The sequence below is a fragment of the Pseudorasbora parva genome, chromosome 6 (assembly GCF_024679245.1).
Source record: "Pseudorasbora parva isolate DD20220531a chromosome 6, ASM2467924v1, whole genome shotgun sequence".
NCBI classification, from domain to species: Eukaryota; Metazoa; Chordata; class Actinopteri; order Cypriniformes; family Gobionidae; genus Pseudorasbora; species Pseudorasbora parva.
The window spans coordinates 31,068,205-31,085,196 of record NC_090177.1 but is presented as its reverse complement, the minus strand read 5'-3'; the positions used below and the strand labels follow the sequence as shown (position 1 = coordinate 31,085,196).

The 16,992-nt window shown below is 38.1% G+C and overlaps 1 protein-coding gene across 2 annotated transcripts in view; it reads right to left on the bottom strand.

Annotated features, from left to right (window-relative positions):
* Positions 1 to 16,992, bottom strand: part of LOC137078878 (synaptonemal complex protein 2-like) — a 41,228-nt gene that overhangs the window by 7,328 nt on the left and 16,908 nt on the right. For both annotated transcript variants that reach the window (XM_067446660.1, XM_067446661.1), the window contains exons 19-38: positions 16,215 to 16,381; positions 14,625 to 14,699; positions 14,415 to 14,481; positions 14,270 to 14,318; positions 14,038 to 14,141; positions 13,335 to 13,636; positions 10,415 to 10,527; positions 10,300 to 10,333; positions 10,131 to 10,186; positions 9,987 to 10,029; positions 9,869 to 9,906; positions 9,619 to 9,676; positions 9,337 to 9,499; positions 8,366 to 8,430; positions 7,744 to 7,917; positions 7,298 to 7,619; positions 6,845 to 7,080; positions 5,273 to 5,506; positions 5,127 to 5,181; positions 4,854 to 5,027 (exon numbers count right to left, since the gene is read on the bottom strand). In XM_067446660.1, the coding sequence (XP_067302761.1) occupies positions 4,854 to 5,027; positions 5,127 to 5,181; positions 5,273 to 5,506; positions 6,845 to 7,080; positions 7,298 to 7,619; positions 7,744 to 7,917; positions 8,366 to 8,430; positions 9,337 to 9,499; positions 9,619 to 9,676; positions 9,869 to 9,906; positions 9,987 to 10,029; positions 10,131 to 10,186; positions 10,300 to 10,333; positions 10,415 to 10,527; positions 13,335 to 13,636; positions 14,038 to 14,141; positions 14,270 to 14,318; positions 14,415 to 14,481; positions 14,625 to 14,699; positions 16,215 to 16,381 (2,529 nt within the window). The remainder of the gene's footprint in view (positions 1 to 4,853; positions 5,028 to 5,126; positions 5,182 to 5,272; positions 5,507 to 6,844; positions 7,081 to 7,297; positions 7,620 to 7,743; positions 7,918 to 8,365; positions 8,431 to 9,336; positions 9,500 to 9,618; positions 9,677 to 9,868; positions 9,907 to 9,986; positions 10,030 to 10,130; positions 10,187 to 10,299; positions 10,334 to 10,414; positions 10,528 to 13,334; positions 13,637 to 14,037; positions 14,142 to 14,269; positions 14,319 to 14,414; positions 14,482 to 14,624; positions 14,700 to 16,214; positions 16,382 to 16,992) is intronic.

Sequence of the window (16,992 nt, the reverse complement as noted above, 5' to 3'; positions counted from 1 at the left end):
GTGAGAACTAAACACATATTTAAATACTACATTAGTCATTTCTCGCTAGAAATGACATCACAAGTGGAAATATTGGTAAAAAACATACATATTCACACAAACTGACCAGCAAATGCAACCGTCGGACGCCATCTTTTTCCCCCAGCTCAACTGTCACTGAATGGAAAGCACAGGATTGTGGGATACCGAAGGCAACGAAGGATACATGTATGCTGCCTTCAAAAAGTGATCAGATTAAGGTATCTCAGGAGACAGGAAGTGAAGCAAACATGAGATTCAGACATTGCTTGATGACTTCCTGCCTTCAAATGTGTCCTCCAAAGGCAGCATTTTTCAGACTTCAGACGCAGCCGAGATGTTTCTACAACTTAATTAGTCCCCCTGTGGTCAATTCAGTTGATTGGACATGATTTAGAAAGGCACACACCTGTCTATATAAGGTCCCATAGATAACAGTGCATGCCAGAGCACAAACCAAGCCATAAAGTCCAAGGAATTGTCTGTAGACCTCCGAGACAGGATTATATTGAGGCACAGATCTGGGGAAGGGTACAGAAAAACATTTCTGCTGCATTGCAGGTCCCAATGAGCACAGTGGCCTCCATCATCCATAAATGAAAGAAGTTTGGAACCACCAGGACTCTTGCTAGAGCTGGCCGCCTGGAAAAACTAAGCAATCGAAGAGAAGGGAGGTGACCAAGAACCCATTGGTCACTCTGACCGAGCTCCAGCATTTCTCTGTAGAGAACTCTGTTTAGAAAAGACTCTGGTCTGATGAAACAAAGATTGAACTCTCTGGCCTGAATGACAAGTGTCATGTCTAGAGGGAACCAGGAAAAGCTCATCACCTGCCCAGTACCGTCCATGTCATGCTGTAGGGATGTTTTTCAGTGGCAGGAACAGAGACTAGTCAGGATTGAGCCAGTGTTCCCCACACATAAACTAATTTGTGAGAAACTGCCCAAAAATAGGTGTGCCAAGCTTGTGGCATCAAAAGACTTGGGCTGTAATTGTTGCCAAAGGTGCATCAAAAAAAGTATTGCGCGAAGGCTGTGCATTTTTTCTTTCTTTTTGTTTTTTCTTTTCATGTTTGTCATTATGGGGTATTGTTTGTTATATGTTGAGGAAAATAATGAATTTAATCCGTTTTGGAATAAGGCTGTAATAGAAAATGTGGAAAAAGTGAAGCGTGCTGTAAACACTGTCTGGATGCACTGTATATATTACTGAATTGTATATTACTGCAGCTGCCTACATGCACAAGAGGTAAGTTAATTTTAGATCAATCACCAACTGTTTACATTTGTATGTGCATGCCATGTGACGTGTTTTCCGTTGTGTAGTGTGTAGTAAATTAAAGACTGTGGTTGTTTCTGAAAGGCAATGGAAACGCCAGTATGGACGAGGATCATTTTCATTTTAAAATGCTGCATTAAAACAAAAATGCACTAGTATGGACATAGCCTATATCACTTATATCAAAACAATGAATCACATCTCCTCCAAGTTAATCAGAGTTTCTCAACAAAGGTTGCTTAGTTTCTATTCTTGCTGTGTAATGCTGAGTAGCTCTACCCAACAGTTAAATCTCATTGGTCCAAAATCCTGCTTTACATGAGTGTATATTCAGAGCCGTTGAAAAACAGTTACAGCACTCCCATAGACTTCCACAGAAACTGAATGAGGAAGTAACGTGGTGTGGAGCAACTAGGGGTGCTCCGATTGATCGGCAACCGATCTCAATCGTCCGATAATCGCTTTGGGAATATTGATCGGCGGCCTCTAAAAAGGCTGATCTCATAAACCCATCTCATGCCGACGACACAAAGACGCGCGCCTGCTGTGAGAGAGAAAGCATGACATGCAGCGGCAGTCTCATTCTCTTTCCGGCACGGGTAAAATAATTAAAATGCTGAAGGTGAGGTACAATTCATATTTCTGTATTAAATAACTTACAAAGTCATTTGAAACCTTTCTGTGAGACGTAAGTTCACAAACAGCACGAGTGAATCACAGCGCTGAATAAAACATTTAAAAAAATAAAACAGTTGGAAATTTTGTTTTTTGGTGATTTTTTCCCTGAAATTAGACATTGTGTTTTTCAGGTTTATTAGGCTTGGAGGTAAAATTGTTTTGCTTGCTTGTTGAGGTTCTAGATCCCAGTAGCCTATGTCGCAATGTCAGTATGTCGTAGGGCTAATGTCAGTAGCCTATGTCACGCAAAAATAAAGTTTTACAGTAACGGACGTGATTGTTAATGCCTTATTTGTAGTTGTAGTGACCCTATTTATTTCGTGTTTTTCCTAGAATAGGTGACGTAGGCTATTACAAAACATTCAGTGGTAGGCTACATGCCAATCAAATACAGACGTGACACAAATAACATGTTTAAAAAAAAATATTACTGACTTGAATGCGTTTTATTAACATCTAAAATACAACAAAATTAGGCTTTTTATTTAGGATTTTGTGTCACGTCAGTATAGGTGCTCGAGTCTCTCAGTGTAGGTGTCACGACCATCATAGACTGTAAAAAACGCACGACACACAGCAACATGTTTCGCAACTCAGTGTCATGTCAGTGTCAGTGTTTGTTGCGATAATGTCAGTGACATGACAATGAAGACCGCATGTGCCACGGATGTGCCAATACGCGCATAGTTATAGATATGTATACATATACATATCTGCGCATAGTGACATGTGCCATTGGCTTCTGTGTGTCACGTCATGTCTCATGTCACTTAATGTTGCCATAGATATGTAACGTTATACGTATAGACATATCTGTGGTTGATAATGCAGTCTGCCACTGTCACTCTGTTTGCAAGCGTAACTTTGTTACTATGGTTACCAGTGTATATAGTGGCGGATTAATTTCGAACAGTTTTATGCACACCTTCCAGACAATCAGAATCGAGTATTTAAACAGACCATGGTATAATAAACTTTGTTTAACATAACAGTAATGCACAATTAAGATGTTATGATGTTATGGGATGATATTACGTAGATATGTAGTTTAAACTTGGCGCTAAGTAGAGACAAACTCACGGAGTCAGTCAGGTAACTTAATTCGTCATGACACAATAAAGGCGTAACTTACACAAACATTCATTTTGATACCGTACTAGATGAGATTGACTCTGTAAGAAAACTGTAGTTTAAAATGAATGCTTATATTTATGCTCATAGTTATGGGGAGTTGATAGACTCAACTCTCATTTATTTATGTTCTCCATTTGACTTTATTTAACATTAGACTTTATAAATGTATTTTGCCTGTTGTTAATATGGCTGTATTTATAAATAAAAAGGTGAAACAACATTAATGTTAACCCTTTAAAACCGAACGTGTCGTCGACGACACAGCCAACCAAGCTGTATTGAAGTTACCGTAACTCTTCAACCCTTTGCACTATCATAATAATTTACCAAAACACAATTAAAAAAGGACAAAAACATGGCGAAGACAGTGTACACAAGATAGGAGGCTATTGAGTTTATCTTTGACACTTGGAAGGCGGCTGAGAGGGACTTTTCAGACCCAGAGACTACATATTCAGATGTTGAGGAGGCATTTGTTGCTACCCTTGATCTAGACATGGATTGGTAAGTGAAGCTTGTCTTTTCTATGCTGAAACTGTGAGAAATGTCGGTGAAATAGGCATAGATTCAATGTTTTAGTTCAAAATATCACTGTTTCATGCATCAGTGTGTGTGTGTGTGTGTGTGTGTGTGTGTGTGTGTGTGTGTGTGTGTGTGTGTGTGTGTGTGTGTGTGTGCGTGTGTACTTGTATTTGTACAATTTTGCTTTAACTAATGTATTATTTTAGAATGGAAAATACATTTATAAATATATTGTGAGTTTGTAATACAAGCTTGTTTTGTTTTTTTCCCCAGTGTGGCTTATACAAAAGCAAACGGGCCCTCCACAACACCACCTCAGAGGGGCCGTGGGGTAAAGAAAAAGGCTCCTGAGTGAAAACTCTGCAACCCAGTGTCACAAAAAGACTTGTATATATGTATTATAGTTTATTCTTCAAGTTTAAAGTCTTAGATTCTTTCGTTCTGTGGGTTTCTGATTTTCTCTCAATAAAAAGCAGTAAAATGTATTCCCGTTTTTGCAGTTTTTGCCTATTTAAATTCTATTTTCAAACATACCACATACAGTGAGGGTCAATAACTGTAATTTATTGAAAGCCAGTTGTCTTCTGAAAAAAATAACACCTTGCACTTGAGGATAGCACATTCTGTTATAATTCTACAGTCAAAAAAATATATATGTGAAAACGCCCCTTTTTAGCTTCAGGTTCTAAAGGGTTAAAAAGACTTTGCACTATTTTTAAAAATGCAATGTTTTTTCAGACTATTTATTGACGTAAATGTCTTTTGTTCTGTATGTAAGGGAGCAGAACTGCAAAAAATTACAGTGTTTAAAAAGCTCAGTTCAGTGCTGTAGCTGTAATTGTAAAAAACAGAAATAACATGATAAATAAATATTCAGTTCTATATATTTTGTTTATCGGCACATAAACATGCAAATAACTTGTATCGGTTTAAAAAAAAAAAATCAATACCGGTCGATCACTATTGATAACAGCTGTAAGATTTTAGCAAAAAATAAAAATAAATAAATCCACAATTGGCTCTGATCTGAGGGGGAATGTACCAGGAAATACTTCAATAACAGTAAAACTGTTGTCTATCCTTCTTAAACACATTAAAAGAAATTGACAGCACTGTCAAGTGACAGAGTTGTATTGAACAATTCGGCGCTCTATTGCAGCAAGATAAAAGCATGCTGCAATGGAAATACGTTAGGACGACCCTTTTTAAAAGGTGATAAATACCTTTACTAGTAGTTGAGTATTTATCAGTAGGCACAAACAGCTTTCTGGGCTTCATTTTCAGAGCTAGCTGAGAAGGAGAAGGAGCCTTATTCTCTTTGTCCTCCTCACTGTCCTCATCTTCATCTGAAAGATCAGCGGGCTGGCATTGAATGAGATTGTGGATGGCTGTCGGACCTGATTGGCATTTGACACAAAGAACGCACAAGATGCTTATTTATGTATAACAAATTAAATATAAGAACATACATACAACATAATTAAAAATCTATTAACCTGACTTAAATTCTGGTCTCTCAGCCTTACTTCCTTGCTTGCATGCTGGTGTTTTCTATAAATCGTACAAGAATGAAGCAGTGTTACTGAAACATATTAATATCAAAAGTGTAATTGTGCTTAGAAATAATCTGTTAAACCTTCACCTCGTGCTCAGTGCACATCATGGCCAAGTTGCTCACAGATATGCGAGAAGATTGGCTCATTGTCACAGAAATGACAGACCTCCTTTCAAAAGATGCTGGGCTGGTTCTGTTAATGTCATCCCTCTGCTCCTCCTGGAGGTCTGGAGAGATGAGTGGAGAGGGCAGGGTGTATTTCTCCCTGATGATGAGGGGCTGAGTTGGGGTCAGTAATGAATGGACCGGACTCAGCTCAACCTGCAGAAGTGGGATAGGGGTGAACTTGCATTACATCAGTGGTTTTCAATCCTGTTCCTGTAGACCCACCACTTTACACATTTTCTATGTCTCCCTTATTGAACATACCTGATTTAGATTATCAGCTCATTAGGAGAGACCTCCAAGAGTCATAAACCATTACTTTCAAGTATGCCATTAAGACATGAAACCAATAAAAGTGCCTTCAGGGTGTAAAAGGTTAACATGCTAAACTTTTTAGAAAGCAAGAAAGTAAAATAGTAGTTTTTTATGGACTGAATAAACTCAAAGCACACTGGTAGTTGTACCTACAGTGGTCCTAAAAAGTTTTTGGATACTTAAGCCACACTTTATAGGGTTAGTTCACCCAAAAATGAAATTGTCACCCTTATGTTGTTCCTCACCCGTAAGACCTCCGTTCATCTTCAGAACACAGTGTAAGATATTTTATATTTTAGTCCCAGAGCATATGCAGTCTATGCACACTATACTGTCTATGTCCAGAAAGCTAATAAAAACATCATCAAAGTAGTCCATATGTGATATCAGTTGGTTAATTAGAATCTCTTGAAGCATCGAAAATACATTTTGGTCCAAAAATATCAAAAACTAAGACTTTATTCAGCATTGTCTTCTCTTTCCGCGTTCCTCAAATTAAGATTCAAACGGTCATGAATCAGTGAATCGATCAATGATTCGGATCGCCAATGTCATGTGATTTCAGCAGTTTGGCACGCGATCCAAACTGCTGAAATCATGGATAGAGGAACACGGAAGAGAAGACAATGCTGAATAAAGTTGTAATTTTTTGATATTTTTTGACCAAAATGTATTTTCGATGCTTCAAGAGATTCTAATTAACCAACTGATATCACATATGGACTACTGTGATGATGTTTTTATTCCCTTTCTGGACATGGACAGTATAGTGTGCATAGACTGCATATCCTCTGGGACTAAAATATAAAATATCTTAAACTGTGTTCTGAAGATGAACGGAGGTCCTATGGGTGTGGAACGACATTAGGGTGAGTCATTAATGACATACATTTCATTTTTGGGTGAACTAACCCTTTAAGGTTGAACCACTGGAATCACAAGGACTATTTCTAATTATGTTTTTACTATCTTTCTGGGCCTTGAATACGTTGCAGTCTATGTGGAGTCAGAAAACTCATCAAAAATATATGAATTTGTTCCGAAGATGAACAAAGGTGGGTTTGGAACGACATGAAGATGAGTAATTTATGACAGAATTTTCATTTTTGGGTGAACTAACCCTTTAAGAGGTTTAATGCAACCCATTTTGAGACCTGCCCTATGGTTGTTCCTGTTTACCTGAACAGCAGGTGGATTCTGCTTACAGCCTCTGGAGGTTGTGGAAACAGGAGTTATGGAGAGAAGAGGGGGTTTCACAGCAGCTTTATTCCCAGGTGTTTTACAGAGAGAGGAGACTTGGATTTCTTTGAGAGGGCTGAGAGGCTCTAGTGGAGGAGACTCAGCTTCGATTGGAGAGATGGACAGAGAACGGAGAGGTGTAGTGGATCTCAAGATGGTTGTTCGTTTTTCATTTGCTATAGAGAAAAATAAATTAGTAAAATTAAGTAACACAGCAGTACAAAAGATTATTGTCTTTGTAAAAGGATGTCTATTTATTAAATTTAATGTTCAGTATTCAGTATCAGTAATTAACACAATTATTCATACCCCTGACTTGTACATTGTGCAAATAAACATTTGTTCAACAGCCATGCAATTATACAAACTCATTTAAAGCAGTTTAATTCTTACATCTCATCTTCTCAATAGAGTGCGGCGAGGCAAATGTGGAAGATAATCTTGCAGCCCATGATTCTTTCTGTCTTCTAGCTGACCCCTGGGCAGATGAGGTCTTCTCCAATGTAAGATGCTCTGGACTGGACATCTTTTTGCCTTTAACACTCCTCTGATCTTGTTTAATCTTTGAAAAGGCTTTATCTACCTTTTTCAGTACATTCTTCTCACTTTGTCGTCTGGCTACATCTACAGATGTTTTCTCTCTCCTTTGTTCTTGTCCCGCAGCTCGAGCTAAGACAGTCTGCTGAAAAGCAGCTGATTGGCCAAATGCCCTTTTCTATTTAGGAGAAAAACAAGTTAATCAGGACTGTTATCATTAGTCTATCTAGACTCTGAAAGCCTTCAATTAAGGCAATAACACTAATAAAGATCCTAACTGTGTTGAAAGAAAAATCACATGCCTTAGGCGGTGGTGCTTTTTCGCTCTCTGAAAGGCTGGACTGGTCATCTGAGTCAGACGGCTCTCTGTAAGTTTTGGTTAAGGCTGCAGCTCTTTGAGGTCGTCCTGTGGCTTTCTTTTTATTGATGCTTGGCTGCTGTTTATTCTCCTGTTCGGCCACTTTCTTCTGCCTCTTCTGTTTCACCCAATCCAAAAGAAAAGTGAATGATTACTATCAATGAGTGTAAAACACATACTACTCATTCTTAAGTGTAACAAACATACAGTAGGGAAATATAATTAAAACAGGTTTGCTCTTTTGAAATAGTCATTTTCTATGCGACCCACTGATATTCATACTATGCTTCCACAACTTTGCTGAAAAAATGCTTAATTCAAAAATAAGCCCTGCTTACATCTACGAGCACATTACCACAAAATCACCAATAAACTTACAAAACACAAAAATTGACCAATAAACACATCTATTTAGCCATTCCACAGGGCCAATCATAATAGAGGTTGTTTGCAAAAATGTCTTATTCATACAATAGCTAGGATCAGACTTTTTCCTCTTTTTTGGTGCATTACAATATGGACTCTTTAAGACATAATTTGTGAAATTATAGAGCTTTTGTTCTCACCCGCTTTGGCTTGATTTGTTCTTTCACTGGCTTCGGTGAAGGCAAAGGTGTATATGGCGATTTAACTGAAATAAAATACAATTGTAGATTGATTATATGTTGCAAGAGAATGTGAAAGAGGGAAGAAAAGTAGTTATAAATAAATTGCATGTAGTCTTTAATTAAATAGATTCCACCCATCTTCAACGTGATGAAGATGACAAACTACACTACTGCTGGAGATGTAATGCTGGGTACACACGGCATGATTTTCAAAGTCGTCAGATTGCAATTCTTTCCGCACCACACAGATGTCCGGGATACCATTTGCTGTTGTATGCACATTACACGACGGATTCGCATCAGGGGGTCACACATTACACAACATTTCAATAGGAAGAATCGCCAACAGCTCTAACTGGTTTACAAACTGCATTTTACCACCACACGTGAGAAGAGATACAGGAAATAACACAAGATCAAGTGTGAGACAGGAGTTCTTCTTGTTAAAGTGATGAATGTGTAACAGACGTAGGCCAGTAAGAGCTGTGGGTGTAAACCTCACTCCCATGCCTGACCCCAGAGGCATGCTTGCGACTGACAATAGGAACTGCGGTCTCTAGCACACTTGTTGGTGGCCCACAAAAAAAAGTATATGAAGGAGAGGTTGATTGCTTGCAAAAGCCATGCTTGTTTATGTTCTGTTGCAGGTCTATGCCCCCTCCCCCTGAACTTTTCCTTGCCCTGTATCATTTTCGCTCATTAACTGTAGGTCGTCGCCATTGTAACTTCCTGTCATAACTCATTGCATGACTCTGCCTCAGACAGGTCCAGATTTTTAGCATGCTATGAACAGATTGCGTCTTCGATCATACTGCGTCACTCACATAAATGAGCACCGATTTGCCTCTATTTATTGAGGATAAAATATTGCCGTGTGAACCCCGCATGAGACATCTCTTCTATAAAATATAGAGATGGGTGTAGCATACATGCATAGTCAGTTGATGGAAAGGTAGGTTTAACTGGCTGCCTGCTGTAGTCTGCCACTTTGGGTTTGGGTTTCCTGTTGGCAGAGTTTAACCAGCTAATCTCTGTCATATTGTCCGTGTCCGTATCACTGAACAGGTGTTTGTTCACATTTGTCATAGCAGCCTAGGGTGTAACAAACATAAAAATATTAAAATCTTTTTTTTTTTTTTTATATATATAGAGATATGCTAAATAAAAAAATGCATAAGTGGCATTCCCCACTTAAATGGGAAATGGGAAACCTTTGGAAGCTGAGGTCTCCTAGCAGACTTGGAGAAAGATGGAGAACTACTTGGTGCACTAAAAGGAAAAACAAAACACTATGTAAATACGCAATACAATACTTTATAATAACCAATTACATGTCCACAAATATGCAGGGTTTCTTTGGAGAGATTTTAACTGTCCACACAACTACGGTACTGAACTCTGCTGTTAGGTTCACCTGTTAAACACTAGAGGGGGCTATTTTTTATAAATTAACATATTTACCTGCTTTCCACTCTGGATGCATCAGATGTTTTCTTTCTCTGAAGAGGCCAAAAATTAAGCACTAATGAAAATTATTGTCATATTTTTAAGTATTGTTAATATTACAATATGGCCTTACCACACTGATTTTTGGCGTGGCTTCTGTAAATGCATAAATATCCCTGAAGAGACCAAACAATAAATTCATTAATTTAAAATTGTTTATAAATATTTTGAACTAACAGTCTCTGGTTAAAAAAGTGCAGTCAGTAAAATGCAGTACTTCTGGGATGGCCTATTGGATTTGTGCAAACTTGAACTCTTGGCAGCAGATTTCTCCTGTAACATGATGATAAGAAAAAAAAGTCACATTGATTAGATAGTATAACATTTATACAACTAAACTGAATCTATTAACTTGCATTACAAATATGTCTTTCTAAATGACTTACAATGGAGGATGGATGGCTCTTATTGAACAGATACCTGAAAGTGAAGATAACATTGTGATTGCACATGAGAACACCGGAAAAGGTGAGGCATGATTGAAAGGTCTATCTGTGTCACCTGTTTGTAGATGCAATGTTTAACTGGACCGTAGGCTCAGGGGATGCTGCTTTGGCACTTCTCTTATAATGACTGGATATCATCTTCACCATACCGTCTGTTGCTTGTGCCATCTTCGGAACATCAACAAAAACTAAGTTCAATATAACAAACCTCTCCGTTTTCTTTTAATTGTGGAATATTAATTAACAGGATCATAGAAAGAAGACATGAAATTATGTGGAGAAATGAATGTAATTGTGATATCCTTTGCGAAACAAAATACATTTAGCACACTTTAAAAAAAAAGGAATTACTGTATGGAAACAATATACTTAAATGTGAACTGAATGTAGTGTTTTCTGATACCTACATGCATGTTATTTACAATTATTTAATGTATCATAGTTTACACTTATATTAAATGCAATTGGTTGAACTTAATTTTGACTTTTCGTGGCAGGCCAGTGAAAATGTTGGCAGGGCAAGCAACATTTTTTGTTACAGGCCAGATACAATACAGGCCAGACTGCCAGGAGAAATTATAAGGACCAGATTTGCTAACAGCTTGCATCAGTGAAAACCCTGTTTTGGCATCAAAAATCTACTGTCAGGATTTACTAAAGACACACAATGACAAATTAGCGCTGAAAGGCGTGGACAGTTATCTTTGCAACTGAGCTTATTGGATTTGCAGGAGTTTCCCTTTTATGCTAAATTGATGGCAGGAGAGTATTTAAATGAGTCACGCAACGCAACTTACCAAGATTTGCGCTCATCAATTTACTGGTATTTGCGCCATTATTGAACCCCCCAAAAAAGCATGTCTTCCCCTGCTCTTGGTAGATTGCATTGGTCATTATGGAAATGAGAAGTTATGTCTGTTTTCTCTGTGTGCGCCTTGTCAGTAAATAACAAAATTATTTCTCATCCGCTATATCTATAGAATTGAGCTCTCATGCTAATTTGCCGTTTAGTAAATCTGGCCCTTAACGTCAAGGCCTGCTATTCAAGTACACTTAAGCTGCCTTTTATTTCATTATCACCCTATTTATCCCCCTATTTATAGGCATTCATATTCTATTCAAGTACAGTTTTTAAAAAATACAGTCTTGTTCAAAATAATAGCAGTACAATGTGACTAACCAGAATAATCAAGGTTTTTCGTATATTTTTTTATTGCTACGTGGCAAACAAGTTACCAGTAGGTTCAGTAGATTCTCAGAAAACAAATGAGACCCAGCATTCATGATATGCACGCTCTTAAGGCTGTGCAATTGGGCAATTAGTTGAATTAGTTGAAAGGGGTGTGTTCAAAAAAATAGCAGTGTGGCATTCAATCACTGAGGTCATCAATTTTGTGAAGAAACAGGTGTGAATCAGGTGGCCCCTATTTAAGGATGAAGCCAACACTTGTTGAACATGCATTTGAAAGCTGAGGAAAATGGGTCGTTCAAGACATTGTTCAGAAGAACAGCGTACTTTGATTAAAAAGTTGATTAGAGAGGGGAAAACCTATAAAGAGGTGCAAAAAATGATAGGCTGTTCAGCTAAAATGATCTCCAATGCCTTAAAATGGAGAGCAAAACCAGAGAGACGTGGAAGAAAACGGAAGACAACCATCAAAATGGATAGAAGAATAACCAGAATGGCAAAGGCTCAGCCAATGATCACCTCCAGGATGATCAAAGACAGTCTGGAGTTACCTGTAAGTACTGTGACAGTTAGAAGACGTCTGTGTGAAGCTAATCTATTTTCAAGAATCCCCCGCAAAGTCCCTCTGTTAAAAAAAAGGCATGTGCAGAAGAGGTTACAATTTGCCAAAGAACACATCAACTGGCCTAAAGAGAAATGGAGGAACATTTTGTAGACTGATGAGAGTAAAATTGTTCTTTTTGGGTCCAAGGGCCACAGGCAGTTTGTGAGACGACCCCCAAACTCTGAATTCAAGCCACAGTACACAGTGAAGACAGTGAAGCATGGAGGTGCAAGCATCATGATATGGGCATGTTTCTCCTACTATGGTGTTGGGCCTATTTATCGCATACCAGGGATCATGGATCAGTTTGCATATGTTAAAATACTTGAAGAGGTCATGTTGCCCTATGCTGAAGAGGACATCCCCTTGAAATGGTTGTTTCAACAAGACAATGACCCAAAACACACTAGTAAACAGGCAAAGTCTTGGTTCCAAACCAACAAAATTAATGTTATGGAGTGGCCAGCCCAATCTCCAGACCTTAATCCAATTGAGAACTTGTGGGGTGATATCAAAAATGCTGTTTCTGAAGCAAAACCAAGAAATGTGAATGAATTGTGGAATGTTGTTAAAGAATCATGGAGTGGAATAACAGCTGAGAGGTGCCACAAGTTGGTTGACTCCATGCCACACAGATGTCAAGCAGTTTTAAAAAACTGTGGTCATACAACTAAATATTAGTTTAGTGATTCACAGGATTGCTAAATCCCAGAAAAAAAAAAAATGTTTGTACAAAATAGTTATGAGTTTGTAAAGTCAAAGGTAGACACTCCTATTTTTTTGAACACACCCCTTTCAACTAATTGCCCAATTGCACAGCCTTAAGAGCGTGCATATCATGAATGCTGGGTCTCATTTGTTTTCTGACAATCTACTGAACCTACTGGTAACTTGTTTGCCACGTAGCAATAAAAAATATACTAAAAACCTTGATTATTCTGGTTAGTCACATTGTACTGCTATTATTTTGAACAAGACTGTATATGTATATAGGATTAAGATTTGAATTACACTACAAGTGTACAATTCAATACAATTAGGCGCACTTCACCCACATGCTCAGTGCCACATCTAAGTGTGCCTAGAACAAATCAACTCCAAGTTCAAGTAAGTCTTAGCATATGCTAATAATAATACCACTTTATCACATAAAGACATCTATTTGAACTAAAAGAGTCTCACATTCTCACGATCTGATGCATCGCCCTGAACTTTGCTACTCTTCCTTCTCTGTTGTGTAGGTCTAGCAGGCATGGACCTCACTGATTTCTCCACTTTCTCTTTCTCTTGACCTGCAGTTCTGAACTCCAGTGAAGAGCCTCTCTGCTGGGGGGCTTTCTGGGCTGCATGGCCATCTGTACCCTGCGACTTCAACACGTCCTCTAATCTCAGAGTGAGTTGGGTTTGCAGCTGATTCTGGGTCAGGGTTCTCGTTGTACACTGTGCCGGAGACAGGCGCTGAGGAGGGGGATGAGAACTACCATCTGGAGATGATACACAAAATGCAAGGTTACACAAAGCCACCTGATGGCTCATATAATGACAACATATCAGGAAAAGTGTTTCTGAGAACTTCAACTTGTTTTAAAGCAGGAAAATTCGGTAGACACTTCTTTTTAACCTATTCAGGAATCAGGACCAAAAGAACTGGCTCCTTAGTCAAACCATTAGACAACATAAGTGATGGAGGAGTATTATATTTATTATGTAATTTATTATGAGAAGGAGACCACCGAGTTAGTACTTGACTGAAGGATACTAAGATTGACAAATCACAATTGAGATTATTCAAGAGTGTCATGAATTGAAGTTTAATATCTTTGCTAATACAACATACTTTACAAATGAATCACCTTAACGCTCTCTTCTATATGTGTCTTCTCACCTGATACAGAGCAGTTTTTCGAGCAATCTTTTTGCCAAGCCAGCAGTGATCCAGATACAGAGATTCTCCTTTTGCTGGAGGTCAAGCTCCAGAGACCTGGTGAACTGAATTGTTATTTTAACAGATTAACACACATTAGACAGAGTCCTTTCTACAACGAACATATTGTTATTCGATTACCCAGTTAAACAGTTGAGAAACTGTAACCAAAATGCCATAGAAATATACTCACAATGAGCTACCCTTTCTCGCAGGTTGAGAATCTGGCACTATGCTGTTATCTTTTACACAAAAAAAAATTAAATAAGGTTAAAAACATTTAAATATGTTAATATTAGCAGTAGCATTTTGCTGTGTGTGCTTAATTAATATAATACCAAAAGTGTTCTCCTCATGTTCTTTGTCAGCTTGCACCATCTCTACAACTTTGTCTACAGGAATATTCTGCAGAAAACAAGTTTTTATATTGTCAGATGCCAACAAGACAAAGAATTCTAACAAGACTAACATTTCTAACATTGTAATAAAAGTACTAAAAAACTGCTATCACTAAAAAACTAACAAATATATTATAAAATTCAGAGCACCTTCTGGTACTTCTTTCCTTTAGCTTTTACACTCTGGATTTTCTGTTGGTCTTCATTCTGGGCAGCAGGAGTTGACTAATAAGACATGCACAAGATTAGGCATTACCAAAACATGTAGAGTACATATATGACTTCATTAGTTTAACTGAATGCCTTGGACTCTATTCTCCATTTGTTAGCCTGCATCAGTATAAACTGCCCTGCTGAAAAATCCAGCATAAACAATGAACTTTATGTTGGCCAGACTGGTTAAAGCTGATGGATCAACATAGTCACGCTTTTCTTAGCAAAACTGAGCTGGTGTAAATATGGACTTGGTGTCCGTGATGTTACCCATAGGATTCTGAAGTGCAGTTTTGAAGCGCAAAGTAGAGACGAGCTGGCCGTTGCCATCTTGGCAGCGCATCATTGATCACGCCCTTAATTATGCAGAACTTTAAGGTTTTATATAATGTAACAAATGAGTTATAAAAAATAATAATAATAAAAAAAAATATATATATATATATATATATATACCGTATTTTCCGGACTATAAGTCGCACTTTTTTTCATAGTTTGGCTGGTCCTGCGACTTATAGTCAGGTGCGACTTATATATCAAATTTAATTCATACTGACTGACAAGAATAAACATATAGCCGCGAGAATGCGTTCTATGCTGCTCCTGTAGCCTAATATTTACTTATACACAACAACTTAGAAAGACTGAACACAAACAAAATGCTCCCATAAAGAAAATCTTATTCTGCAAAATACAAACAGCATGTAGTAAAACATGCAGCGGAGAACGATTCTCACAGCGTTCGTCTCGCGCGGCAGAGCCTCTCCCGGCAGAGAGTTCAAGCCTCTGTGGACTCGTTCCTTCAGCTCTGGCCATCTTGCTTACAGTCCGCAAGTAGATTTCTTTTTCTTCTTCATCACAATTAAAGTAACCTCTGCTTTTCGCCAGTCCCTTACAAGTTTCTCACTCACTTCAAACTTTCTTTCTTCTGCTCGGGTTATGCAGTGAAGCGGGCACGAGCGAGTGCACGCGAGCAGGTGGTCGCATGCGCGCGCGGGTGCTCGCGTGCTCGCATGCGCGCGGCTGCAGCTCTGCCCTAATGCGACTTATAGTCCAGTGCGACTTATATATGTTTTTTTCCGCGTCATGACGCATTTTTTGACTGATGCGACTTATACTCCGGAGCGACTTATAGTCCGGAAAATACGGTATATATATATATATATATATATATATATATATATATATATATATATATATATATATATATCACCCTCCTCACAGTTGTCATGAAGGGAAAAATTAGCCGTACAGACCAAAACCAAAATTTATACCAGGCTGTAAACATGTTTTTTTCTGCTGTAAAGTTGGGAACTTTAGGAATTGAGCCTGCTCCCTTCTGGAGCATGTTCCCAGTGGCCAGTCAAGGAATTGCAGTTTAAGTCGCTTCCGTATTGGCTTCAAGAGAAACTGCGGGAAATTGCCGCTTGTGCAAAACACACCTTATGCTGGTGATAAGCAATGCTGGATTTATTATCAGAGTTGGAGAACATTTGAAATATCTGAAACTGTCTATAAAGTTTATACCTGTGCTTTAATTACTTGGGCCTTCTTTTGGTTGTTCTCAGAGTGAAAAATAAGAGAAGACACATTGTAAGATGTTTTGGACATCATGAGGTCTCTAAGCTCTATTTCCTTTTTTCTCTCTGAAGAGCTCATCATCTGAAGAGCTGGTTTCATCAATGGCTTCGTCACTAGAAAAAAAAGGCATCAAACCAGTTGCAAAACTTCTTATTTATTTATTTATTTTACATAAAAATCTACAGGTGGCTTTGTGTTATAGTCATTTCATCACAAGTACGAGATGATCTTTACAATTCAAAATTATTATGTGTGGTAATTGACAACACTCCAGAGCTTCACTTGTTTTCAACCAGGGCCTAAAATTAACTTTCGCCAAGCACCAAATGCAAGTAAAATTGGCATTGGCTTCCATCATTAAATAATGATGAATTTAATCCTTTTTAATGTATCATTTTGCAGTGTACGATTACAGCTAACACCTTTAAATATTTAAAGGGATCCCCTGGTGTTGAGACTTGTATGGCTTAATATAACATAAATGATGTCTCTTACTGAATTATGTAGTAGAAAACCCATGAAAGATCTACGTTATTTAAAAAATCGATTTTATATTTAGACCATGGGCGGCGCCATTTTGTTTGCGTTCTAGGTTGATGACGTAGATTGGTTGAACTCCTCAATCAGCTGGCGTTACCCGTAGCTATTTTTACCACAACGCAACTCGAAAATTGTTTCAGAGTTAAACAAAACCAATGAATTGCTTTGTAATTGTACTTAAAAC